Raw genomic sequence first — 13,229 nt, 5'->3', positions numbered from 1 at the left:
CCAAAAGAGTGTGTCTTTAGATTATCTTTTTGTTATCAGGGGCCCTTTCTTACTAGAACAGCTTTGTTCTGGATTGAGACACAGGAGGAAATGGTCATCTCCAAGGGAAGGAGGGCAGCTGAGAGATTCCCCTTCCCAGCTCTCAAGAGGACCCAACCCTGTCAGCACCTGCATCCCAAGTTTCTAGCTTCCGGAATTTTCTATCGTTGACATCATAGCCTCGGCTTATTTTAGTGACTCCAGCAAACTAATAAAAGCTCCCTCAGGGTTCTAGAGATGGCTCTTTCCCCTGTCCATGTAGGCTTGGGTGGGGTGAAAACTTAAGCTGATGCTGGGCCCTCGCCACCTCAGCATCTCTTGCTGATTTTCTTTAACCCTACCCACACCTCCATCCCTCCATTAATTTATCTTCTGTCATCCTTATGTTCACAAAACTATCACAAAGGCAAGAAAGGTTTCCTTGGGCTGGAGAGACGGCTCAGCGGTTAAGAACACTGACGGCTCTTCCAGAGGTCCTGAGTTCAAATCCCAGCAACCACATGGTGGCTCACAACCATCTGTAATGGGATCTGATGCCCTCTTCTGGTGTGTCTGAAGAGAGTGACAGTGTACTCATATATAATAAATAAACAAATCTTAAAAAAGAGAGAGAGAGAGAGAATTTTAAAAAAAAAAAGAAGAAAAAGACAGGTTTCTTTTCGGGATCTCCGTCTATGCAGTGAGCCTTACCTATCAGCAGAAAGTAGCTTGGTGTAGCTTTGGCTTCTTTGTTGCTGGTGTTATCAAGTTGGATGGAAGGGTTCCATGGAGAACTTGCCACTTTGGATTTAGTCTGTATTGTCCTGCTGTAGTCACCTTCAGGGGAAAAGAATGCAAGCCAGGCATAATGGCTCTTGCCTTTCATCTGGGACCTGAATGAGCAGAGGCAGAAGGATCTCCGTGACTTCAAGGCTAGTTAGTAAGAGTCCGAGGCAAAACAAAAAGAGATGGAGATTGTAGCTTAGTTGTGGCGGTGCCCACCTATAATTTGAGTACTCAGAAGCAGAGGCAGGATGATTGCCGGGAGTTTGAGGACAGCCTGGACTTATCTCAAAAGGCCAGGAACAAGGAAAAGAACAGAGAAGGTTAGATTTAAGGACACATGTGCCTTCAGGTTTAAGTGATCAGATTTAGAAACAGCCTCAGCAGTGCTGGGGGAGATTACAAGAACAGTCTTTACAAGTATGTTACTTTGAGAGGAATGGGATGTTTTTCATACATTAAATTCTGACACCGCCCATGAGCAGCCAAAAATATGATGGCTTTTGCTGTCTGAATAATTTCACTTTTAAAAAGACTTGCAGAAAAAGGGGGAGGAAGCATGTGTACCCAAGAGGCAATGGATACCAAAAAAAAATTTTTTTTTCCTTTGAGACAGGGTTTCAAAGTAGCACAGCCTAGCCTTAAATGGTTATGTGACCAAGGATAACCTTGAACTTCTGGTCTTCTTGCCCCTGTCTTCCCAGGGCCAGGCTTATGGGCATACTCTACCTCAATTCTACATAGCACAGGTCATCCTGCTTGCTAGGCACTTTATCCACAAGACACATCCTCAGCTCTGATAGCTACCACTATTAACTAATCTCCAGAAAGGCCAAGTCCAGAAAAGGTGACCTTTCTGACCTAGTGGTGAAGGACACAGGAAGGTAAGATGGTTTACATATATAAATTAAGAAACAGAAGCCAGGAGGGTGGTGGCTCACACCTTTAATCCTAGCACTTGGGAGGCAGAAGCTGGTAGATGTAGGGCTAGCCTGGTCTACAGAGAGAAACCTCATCGTGAAAAGGGAAAACAAAAACACAAACAAAAACAGAAATGGAACTAGCTTTATTTAGGATAGCAAACGAAGGTAGAAACCTACACGAACACTCATAAAAATCTCAAAAAGTCTGGAGACACACACACAAGACCCAAACTGTGCCGAGGGCATAGGGAAAAAAATACACAATGACCAATTCTGAGAAATCCGTTCAATGACTTTTACATGGGCACCCGAAGAGATTCTCAACTGAGTCGCTTTTGCTGAATTGCCGGGCAACAAGGGGTGACCGAGTCACTGCACGCGGCAAGGGCTTTCCTTGCTGATGCCTCTGCAGGAAACACTTGGAGTGTGCATGTGTGTGAGGAAGCCAGGGGTCAGCTCCTGGAACTGATGGCGTGAGCTGCCCTACAGGATGCTGGGAACCAAACTCCAGTTCTCTGCCAAGGCAGCAACCTCTGAGCCATCTCTCCAGCCTCCCTGGTCAACATCTTACTGACTCACTCTAGGGGTTGACTTGATCCTGAGAACCTGACTGGGGTGATTAAGCAGTGAAGAAATGGCAGGCGAGCACACACACATAAAGTAAAACTGGGATCAGGCTGGAGAGATGGTGGCTCACAACCATCTGTCATGGGATCTGATGCCCTCTTCTGGTGTGTCTGAAGACAGATACAGTGTACTTATATGTAACAAATAAATAAATCTATAGAAAAGAAAAGAAAAACTGGGATCAGGCTGGTTGTGTTCACTATGATGGGAGGCATCTACTATACAACTGAAAACTCAGAGTGTTTATTTCGCACAGCAAGTGTCATGGGAGATCTCTGTAGGGGAGTAGTCTCAGGATATAAACATTGGGGAGGAAGCTGTGGTTCAAGGTGATACTACCTTGTGGCTTTGTTGCTACAGACACTGATCAATCCTTAGTAAACACTTGTACAGCCAGAGGTAGGCTGAGTCACACCAAGTTGCACTGCTTCCTTGCTGATGTAGCTATAGTAAACACTTGGGAACGTGTGTGTGTGTGTGTGTGTGTGTGTGTGTGTGTGTGCATGCATGCACATGCTCACTCACTCACTCACTCTCTCGACTTTGCCATCTCTTTGAACCTCACCTGGGGAAGGTTTTGCTGTTGCCATGGGTCTGAGATATCAGGACCCTTGATATGGCTGGACCCATGTCAACAACACACACTTTCAGTTGGAATTTCATCGGCTCCCCATGGGGACAGGCTCCCTGGGCTAGCACAGTCTCAGACTCTAGGACTTCAGGTGTTTTCTGATCCTATTATCCACTGAGTCTCAAGTTTAAAGTAAAAAGCAGTTTTCTTTGGCTAACAAGTGCTGGCCTCTTTCACAATAAACCCAGAAATGCAACCATTCAGGTTCCGGGCGGGAGATGCTGTGATCTGAATTTCCAATTTAGCAAACCCACCTTTCCACCCCTGCCTATTTCATACCCGCAGTTGCTCTTGGGCCCAGTCTCCACCCACAAGTTCTCCAGCCTGGGCCCTTTTGCTCAATCAATTTTTCTTTCAGGAATGCTTGACATCCTCCTTCCCCACCTATGAAAATCCTACACATTTCTCAACACCCACAATCAAACACTGGCCTCCTCCCTTTGGGACTGACTTGCCTGCTTTGCTAAGGAGGTTGTGCCTGGGCTCCCAGGTTTGGTCTGTGCTCCTGTATGCTCATCTTCCTTTCCCAACCAATTGATTACTCCACTGTCTTCCCTCCTTCCCTCTACCACCCTCCTCTTCTTCCTTTTTGCATGTAAATGTGAGTGTGGTATGTACACACGTATGTGTGTGTGTGTGTGTGTGTGTTCCTGTGGGTCCCTGTGCCTGTGCACAAAGAGGCCTGAGCATTTGCACTCCCCATCTTCCTTAACCACTCTTTACTTTATTGAGGCAGGGTCTCTGTTTGATCCAGGAGCTTGGTAGCTTGTCTAGCAAGCCAGTTTGCTCCAGGATCCTTTATGTCCAGCAGGCCACCTTGCCCACCCAGCGGTTATACAGGTTCTGGGGAATCCAAATGCTAGGCAAGAACTTTACTCACTGAGTCAGCTTCCCAGCCGGAGCCTCATTTCTTATAGAGCAGGGTTTTTGAGACCCTCCCCCAGTCGGCTGGAGTATATAGACACATGCATGTCACTGGAAGAGGCTTCTGTTGACGACAGAGTTCACAGACAGCTGTAATTTCAAAGGTTATATTACCTGTGGCTTCTTGTTCTTTCGAGGGTTCTTTTTTTTTCTTTCTTTCTTTCTTTTTTGGTTTTCCTAGGGCTGTCTTGGAACTCACTACGTCGTAGATCAGGCTGGATCTCAGAGATCCACCTGCCTCAGCTTTGCAAGGATGGGATTGAAGGCATTTGCCACCATGGCCTGCTAACGATGCATTTTTACCTACACGCATCTGTGGGTTTGTGAAAATGGGAGCAGTTGCCTACAGGAGCCACATAGCTATCGGATCCCCTGGAGCTGGAGTTACAGGTTAGTGTGAGCCCTGGGAACTGGGTGATGAGAACCAAACTCCAGGCCTCTGCACCAATAGTATGTGTTCTTAACCACTCGGCCATTTCTCCTGCATCTGTTCTCTATGAAATATGGTCTTACTTTGTAGCCCAGATTGGCTTGGAGCTCACTATATAGCTCAGTGTGGCTTGAGACCTGCAGCAACCCTCAGCTTCCCGATTACCGCTTGGAGCACTGACATCTGGTTTACCCAGTGACTTTGTAGTTGTATTCTGGGCAAACATCCCCTCTGATGTTTGCACGAGGACATCATCACTTTGTGCCACATTTCTCAGAGCATAGTCCTATCTTTAAAATATGCATGACTTAGCTTCACAACAGAGGCCTTTTGCAAGCTGAGGCCTGAGCATGAAAAAAATATATCATGTTCAAAAGAGATCGAAAGGAGAGTGTATTGAAACACATGTAAAGTATATAAAATCCAAATTTCATTGCCTATTGGTTAGTATCCACAGCCTATGTTTTAGAAGAAATATTGGATCCAGAGAGCTTCATGCCCCCCCCCACATTGATCTCAGAAATATCTGCTGATTCTGCTTTACTATAAGTGTTTTGATGCCTGAGTTACTCACTGGGTTGGGACACCAAGAATCTGAGCATTCATTTCAAGTTCTCGCCTTCTGTAATGGGGATAATAACTACGTTGGCCTGAAACTGACATCAGCATCTAACAACATCATGCACTTAGACAGTACGGAAACACCCTGTAAGTCCTATGGTGAAGAGATAAGTGGTTTGAGGAGAAACAGAATTCTCATCCACCCGTTCCTTCAAAGCTTTCAACTTACAGCTTTAAAACTTTTAGAGAAAATTCCCTTTTGAAGTGTTCACTTTTACTTTAAAAAAACGTGTGTGTGTATGTGTGTTGAGTCTTTATTAATGAGTCACGTTGAGTCACGTTTTCAGCATCAGTTCTTCAGTTAATCAGAAATTGTTTTATTTACTTATGATGAGGGGTTGCTGCATGTACCTCGGGTCCTGTGTGCAGGTCAGATTTGAACACAGGTCCTCGAGCTTGGAGGTAGGCACTTTGGGGCTAAGACATCCTCTGGCCCAGTTCTTTTTTTTTTTTCCTTTTTTCTTTTTTTGGAGTCAGGGTCTCACTATATATCTCTGGCTGGCCTTGAACTTGATATCTAGACCCACTGGGCTTCAAACTCAGAGATGCACCTGCTTCTGGAGTGCCGGGATTAAAGGCACGGGCTGCTGGCCCAGGTTTTATTTTTAAAAGATGACAGAAGCACAGGTTTCCTCCCTCCAGCCTTTGTTCTGCGTGCATCCCCTTTCAATTGTAATTTCCCATTTTCTTTAGTGTCTGCAATGGCCCTTACAAAGGCTCATTACTAAGATATGTTTGGTCAATCCGTTTTGGAAGCCGGGAAACTGAGGCAAATCCCGACTGACTGCAGGGCCCTGCCCTTCATCGGGAGGTAAGAACTTCTCAATGCCACTCGCTTTATGGCGGGGACACCAGCTTCCCTTTCAAGATCCCTAGGTCCTTTGCACTCCACGCCCGCACGCCCAGGAGCAGGTGGTAGGCTCCGTGTCCACTACGCAGGCGCGCGACGCCGTGCGGGGCGTGGCTGGGCGGGCCCAGAGGCGGGGCCGGCGCGCGCCGGGAGGGAGAGCTGGGATTTGGGCCGCGGCGGGAGCCCGAGTCGGCGTCACTCGAGTGCGCAGGCGCCTGGCGGTTACCGGTCTCGCCATGGAGCGGAAAGGTGAGCGGCGGAGCGGCCTCCGCCACGAGGAGCCACGGCGTCCCCGGAGTGGGCGCCGGGCGCCTCTCCTGGCCGCTGTCGCAGCCCCCTGAGGCGGCGTCACCCTTGCCTCTAGCCCCTCGGCCGCGGCGTCCTCGGGCTCCCGCCGTCCCCGCCCCTCGCTCCGCAGACCCCAGGCCGGGGCGCCGAGGCCTCATGGCCGGTCCGAGCCTCTGCGGGCGCGCCGGCCCTGGCAGTCGCCGTGCACCCCGAGCAGCCGGGCCCGCGCTCGGCCCGCAGCCTCAGGCCCCACCGCCCTGCGTTCTCGCGCCGCTCCCCGCCTCCCTCTCACATCGGCCCTTCATCCATCCCTCTCTCCCGCAGTGCTCGCGCTCCAGGCCCGAAAGAAAAGGACCAAGGCCAAGAAGGACAAAGCCCAAAGGAAGTGAGTCTTGTACCCCAGCATCCCGCCCTTTACGTCTCCTCGGGGACCTCCTCCTACCGGGGTCGCGCGCCTCGGAAGCGCACGGGGTTCGGGCGGCTCCCCCAACCCCACCCCGCCACATGGCTTCCGGGCCCGCTGCGTGATTCGCCCTCCGGGAACCGTGGGGAAGGGAGCTGGGTCGCCAGGCTCGGGTCTTAGCAGCTCCCAGGCCTGCTGGAAAGATCCGGAGCCTGCCTGGCACCACTCGCCAAATCCATCGAGGAAGCTCAAGTGTGGGCTGGCGGCCGGAGCTGGTAATCATTACCTGCCCGCCTGTGAACTCTGCTCTCCCTTCCATGCTCCGCAGCGTCTTAACTTGCCTCCTACGTCTGTCGGCAAGCTACGCCATCAGGAAATTGTTGAATGAATTTTCCCTGCTTACCCTTGGCCCTGCCAACCACACGCTCGCTTGGGTAGAGGAGGGCGACCGGGGAGTCTTTCTCGCGCCTGATGAGTCTACTTCCTAAGTCTGCGAGGCACTGTGCGTCGCTGTCCTCTCGGTGTGTGCGGGCTGACTACGTTATGCCCTACCGGTGGGCGTTTTATCAGCCCCGCAGCCGAAAGGAGTTAGAGCAATAATGTCGAGACAAATTGCTAGTGCATTCTGACTTGGTGGATCGAGTGCTATGCTTGCCCAGTTTGATGTGTAATAGTGATTTAGTGATATTGGGGGTGCGTGCACAAAAGAGGGCACAGCCTGATAGAAGCGCGCTGGGCGGAGGGCTTCTTCAGGTGAGCTGTCACCACCTCCACTCCGCTTTTTTTTCTTTCTGAGACAACCTGGCCTACCTGAAACTCACTATGTAGAGCAGGCTGGCCTTGAACTCAAAGAGATCTTGTCTGGCTCTTCGAATCCTGGGATTGAGGGGCGAGTGCCACACTACAGTGAGCTTAGAGGTTAGTTTAGGGATGATCTTGTACTAATATTTAGTTGCAGAGGTTCCTCCAGGTCAACTTACAAAGTTCTCTGCCCAGCACCCCATTTCAGGTGAATTATTTTCTTTGGTTTTCCATTTATCTGATATTTTGTGTTGTGTACCATCAAGCTGGGTCTGCATTGATACACCACACACTAGAGGTCTTCCTGGGTCACCCAGCTGAACAACAGTACCAAATTGGGGTGGGATGGGTGTGTTGTTTTGGAGGCTCTCTAATATTTAGGGAGGACATGCAATGAATTCTTTGAGTGGGGCCAAAGTGATGAGTGGCTTCACCTCTTCTCCATTTTCTATTGTGTCTTAGGAGTTTGTTTTTTTTTTTTAATTTTGTAAGTAAGCACTTGACTGCGGTGTGGGCAGGTGTTCAAGTGCTCAGGTTCTTGGGTTGGTTATCCATTTAGGGACTGCCCAGAACTAGTTTTAAACCTACATTGAATGGTTAATAGGAAGGGCAGAGCCATCCAAGCAGCAGCTGGAATGTCAGCTTTCCTTGACAAGGATGCCTGTGAATGTGTTTTGTGTTTTCTGATTGAAAGAGGAAATGGTTTTATTAAGCACTTTTTTAAAACGGTTTTTTTCCTCTTATTTTATTTTTGGTTTTTCTCCATGTAGCCCTGGCTGTCCTGGAATTTGTGTGCTTGAGATCTGCCTGCCTCTGCCTCTAGAGTGCTGAGCCTGAAGGCCTGCACTGTCACATTTGGTTTAAAGGGGTTTGAGACAAGAGTCTCACTAGAGCCTAAGCTGGTCTTGAACTTGGTGATCTTCCTGCCTCAGCCTCCAGGATTGCTGTCTTGTTCCATCACACCCAGTTGACTAATCACCCATATTTTGGTCTGTCTTGTGTAAGTCTTGGACTTTTGTTTAGATACTTCCGTGAATCAGACGGTCATATGGCAGGTGGATGTGTGTGGATGGTCACATACTTAGCAGATACTCAATACTTCATATGGTCTAGGGGGAACTGTATGTGCCTGTGAATGTATGTCAGAGGTCAACATTTAGAAGTTGACTCTGTCCTTCCCTGTGTAGGTTCCAGGGGTTGAACTCATGGCAAGAACCTGTACCCACCAAGCTATCTCACCTGTCTGCATATACTTGATTCAAAAGCAGACAAACCTCCTTAGTGTTAGGTACTCTTCTTTCACTGCTACAGGTAACTTATTGTTGTCTGTGTTCTTAATTATTTCTGTTCTTACCCATTCATGATTAAAGGTCTAGCAGTTATACTGAGTACTTAAATTGTCTGATTAGAGTTTTGTGTCAGAAACTCCACCTGACCTGGGTAACTTGACTGTTCCTGACTGCGTTCCTGACAACTTTGCTATTTTTCAGGCAAAGGTGTAAGTTCCCAAGAAGTTGTGAAGAAGCCTGCCATAGTTTGGTCTTCTGAGTAAGATCTAATTTTGAATTCTGATTGGAGGCTGATTGGGACTTATATATCTATATTTGAGTCACTCAGCATAGTGACAAGAAGTTAGAGTCAGGACTGAACAGTACAAGAAAATAGCATTTGTTCACATGTACAGGTGTAGAGACTCTCAAGTGCTTCCCATAATACAGCTATGGTGTGCACCAAGGGTGAGGATTGTCCCGATGCTGTGGATTGCTTGTAAAACCAGAACCTAGGCACTTGGGAGCAGTGTGTTGTAGTCAGAACTGGCTGCCTGCCGGGGTCCTGCCTCCAGGGTGCTGTCCCTTTGGGTCTTTGTGCTACAAGGTCAAAGGAGGGTAATCTTGCCTAGCTTGAGCAAGTTCTTCTCCACCTTACTGTTTTACATTCTTTCATCCTTCCTTTCTGGTTTTTTTGGAGGGGGTGTCGGGGATGGGAGAGGGTAATGGTGATCAGGCAGAGATATGTTCTCTATAGGCCTGGAACTTACTGTGTAAATTAGGCCTGTTTCTGTGCTGGGACTGAAGGTGTGCACCACCACACCCTAATAGAAAATAGATATTTTCTATTTACTCTCCTCAATTTTGCTTTAGATGACACGTGCAGCAAGGACTGGGACCTGGGTTGCTCTGTAGACACATGACTAGATGGCAGGCAATTCCTTGTGTTGGGACAAATGATAAGGAAGAGCACGAGGGGAAGAGGCTTCTGCCTGGCCCTGGGTGCTTGGTGCCCCCCACCTATATGGCCCACTGCGTCACTTTGGAGGAGTGCGATGCACTTGCCTGTGAGCTGAGCATTTGGATTACAGTGTGTGGGGCGGGGCTTGCTGCTTTCTGTCTGCTGTAAGCTTTTAGATTCTAGCAGCTCATGGCTTTTAAGTGGTGTGGAGTCCAGCACTGGAACACCCCTCATGTTAGCTTGGAGCTTAGTTGGGACTGCACTTTTCACCATACTTGTGATTGAATCTTACGGTTGTTGGGCAGATCTCATTGTGTGATTGAGCTGGAGAAATAAATGCTCCTGCTCCAAGCTGGGAGAAACATTCTTTTTTATCTTATTTTTCTTTTATGTAAATTGTTATACTGAAAATTTATAAAGAAAGAAGCATAAAGATTCTTACACTGTCTAGTAGGAAGTAGAGCCCATTCATGTGGCCCTTGGAAGTTGCTTCCATCCAGTGCGCATGCTGCCTGCTTGTCTGCTTTCTCCATTGCATGTTACATGTGGAATGAGACATGGCAGGTAGCCCCCTGGGGTTCCAGAAAGTAGACTGTCTAGTTTAATATCTGTTATCAAGCATGAACTTTGTGTATTAGTTTTGTTTTTTTGAGACAGGGTTTCTCTGTATGGCCCTGGCTATCCTGGAACTTGTTTTGTAGACCAGGCTGGCCTCGAACTCAAAAGAGATTTCCCTGCTTCTGGCTACCAAGGGCTGGATATAAAGGTATGCAGCGTCTACCTCTTTTTCTTGCTCTTAAGAGCTGTTTATAAATGGTATATCTTCTCTGTTCCACTGCGGCTCCGGTGTCTAGAAAGGGCTGGTACAGAGAACAAGTGGACGAATGTTTGCATATTCTCTTTTCCTGTTTCCTGTTTCCTGGACTCATTGCTACAGGTTGTCTTAGGATTCTGTTGCTGTGAAGAGACAGACCAAAGCAACTCTTACTAAGGAAACTATTTAAATGTGGCTGGCTTACAGTTTCCCAGGTTCAGTCTGTTATCACGGTGAGGCATGGAGGCATGAAGACAAACGTGGAGCAGGAGCTGACAGGTCTACACCCCGACCCAAAGGCAGTGCACTAGAAGACCTAATGCCCGCCCCGACAGTGACACTTCCTCCAACAAGGCCACACTTAGTAGAGCCACTCCCCATGAGATGGGCCTAGCATTCAAACATGAGTCTGTAGGGATCAAACCTATTTAAACCCAGCTTGATTTATTTTTATTTTTTTTTTAGATTCAGTGAGATGGATATTTCCGCATCCATATTTACAGGCAAGATGACTGTGACAGAGAGCTTTATGTTGTTTGTATTTTGAAATGGCTTCCTGTATCCCAGGCTGGCCCTGAAAAGTACGTGCATCATGCCTGGTTTTATGTGGTGTTGGCGGTAGAATCCAGAACTTTGTACATGTTAAGTATCATTCTATTAACTGAGCCACATCCCCAGGTCAACAGAGAACTTCCTAAAGTGGACTTTACTCAACTCATGGAGTTCAGATAAAACTAGGACCAGGAATGAGTCTTGTGAGCTGCGGCCTTGCTCATAACACTGAACCTCTGCAGTGCTCCTGCATCTGCTTTCTAGCTGCTTTAGCAAACCTAGTCATCGAAGAGTCTTTTTAAAACTACTGTTGAGGGGCTGGAGAGATGGCTCAGCGGTAAATAGCACTGACTGCTTTCCCGAGGTTCTGAGTTCAAGTCCCAGCAACCAACCACATGGTGGCTCACAACCATCTGTAATGGGATCTGACGCCCTCTTCTGGTGTCTGAAGACAGCTACAATGCACTTATATAATAAATAAATAAATCTTTTAAAAAAATACTATTGAAAGCCATTCTAATGGCTCAGCTCCCTTCACAGTCAAGTGTCATGGGGAAGCTAGTTGAGGGCGGAGGCAGGATGGACTTGGATCAGAGGGCTGTACACTCTGGAACACAGGGCTGTCCACCTCCTGAGTCTGAGAATATCCTGGTCTACACAGGGAGTTCCAGACCCTCCATGGCTACCTAATGAGACCCTGCTTCAATAAAAGAGTGGTATGGAGCAGCTGAAGAGGAAAGCACAGTGCCACATACACAGTGCTGGTTTTGTCATGTAAAGCATGACAGCAAGCAAAGTCAGGCCTTCCCTCTTGAGACCTAGGTCTGGGTGTGTAGAGGGCACAGTAAGATGGCTACTGCTGAGGAAAGAGCAAATGAGAGAGAGATTGTCTAAGGCATGTGGCAAAGCTGACTAGCACAGGCCTGTGTAGTGGAGTGCAGAGATGGCTTTGTTCATCAGTGAAATTAAACTGGGTAAGACATTATTTGCAATGGCCACTGTGATTGATCCCGGTTGAGTGTAATGATTGTCTAATTGTCTTAGAGTTTTACTGCTGTGAATAGACACCATATGACCCAGGCAACAACTCTTATTTATTTGGTTGTGAACCTAGCCCTTATTGACTGAGCCATCTCTCCAGCCCCAAGGCAACTCTTATAAGGATGACATTTAACTGGGGCTGGCTTACAGGTTCAGAGGTTCAGTCCATTATCATCAAGGCAGGAACATGGCAGCATCCAGGCAGACATGGTGCAGGAGGAGCTGAGAGTTCTACCTCATCATCTGAAGGCTGCTAGGAGAAGATTGGCTTCCAGGCAACACACCTTGTAATAGTGCCACTCCCTGGCCAAGCATATACAAACCATCATACTAATATTTGTGATTGATTAAGGATCATCTTGTTTTAATCTGTAGCTTGAGTCAGTGCATGCTTCCTGTGAAAACATGTTGAGGCTGGGAGGATGGTTCAGCAGGTGAAGGTACTTGCCATCCTTGTTGGCCTGAGGTCAGTCCCAGAGTTCACATGGTTGAAGGAGAGAGCCCACTCCTGGAAGTTGCTTTCTGATTTCCACATACCTGCCGTGGATTTTTCCAGTCACACTTGGGTGTTCGCATGCAGACAAAAGAAAATATTGCTCATTTTTACATTCTGATATGTGAAAAATAATATCTCAGCATTTAAATCTCTTTGATTATGAATGCCTATAATTTCTCATATTCACTAATTACTGACATTTTCCCTATTTTGTCTCTCGGGGTGTGTGTGTGTGTGTGTGTGAAGTGTACAACTTCCAGAGTTTTTGTCAGTGCAGGCATCTAGATCACCTATGACCAAGGACAAAGGCTTCAGAAGTTTTCTCCTTTGGAATCCACCCTTCTTATCCTTGGGCAGTGACAGACTGTGGGTTCTGTAACCACATGTGATATGTTTTGTATTTTCTGTCTTAGTGAGTAGAGACCCTGACATTGGTAGCTTTGTTGCCCTGATTCACCTTTTCATGATCATTTGGGTGGCTTCCTGTATGTGTCTTCATGAGTAAAGTTGGTTATGTAGTAACTTCTCTAGTTGCACCATTTAAAAGCTGTAGAGGTCATGACACAGCACCCTAACTACTGGAGTAGAGTGGTGTCCCTTTCAGGGCCATTATACTAGAATCACTGCACTGAGCAGGCACAGCTGTTTGCATGATTCAAACCTTAGATTTAGTCCTGCCCCAGATAGTAATCTCCAAAGGACTGCCTTACTGATAGAGAAACCAGGGTTCCTTTGTCTCTAGGCCATTTCAGTAGGCCTGGAAGACAGACCCATTGGGAGTGCACTATACTTCTTTTA

The 13,229-nt window shown here is 47.5% G+C and overlaps 1 protein-coding gene across 1 annotated transcript in view; it reads left to right on the top strand.

The window, feature by feature from the left end:
- Positions 1–5,961: 5,961 nt before the first annotated feature.
- SRPK1 (SRSF protein kinase 1) overlaps positions 5,962–13,229 on the top strand; it is a 31,079-nt gene continuing 23,811 nt past the window's right edge. Inside the window, exons 1-2 of the mRNA XM_080938273.1 lie at positions 5,962–6,056; positions 6,420–6,480. Of these exons, the coding sequence (XP_080794399.1) occupies positions 6,044–6,056; positions 6,420–6,480 (74 nt within the window). The 5' untranslated portion in view covers positions 5,962–6,043. The remainder of the gene's footprint in view (positions 6,057–6,419; positions 6,481–13,229) is intronic.

The sequence above is a fragment of the Micromys minutus genome, assembly GCF_963924665.1.
Source record: "Micromys minutus genome assembly, chromosome: 25".
Classification (NCBI taxonomy): Eukaryota; Metazoa; Chordata; class Mammalia; order Rodentia; family Muridae; genus Micromys; species Micromys minutus.
Note: the sequence above shows the minus strand (reverse complement) of the source record. Positions and strands in the feature narration are given on the sequence as shown.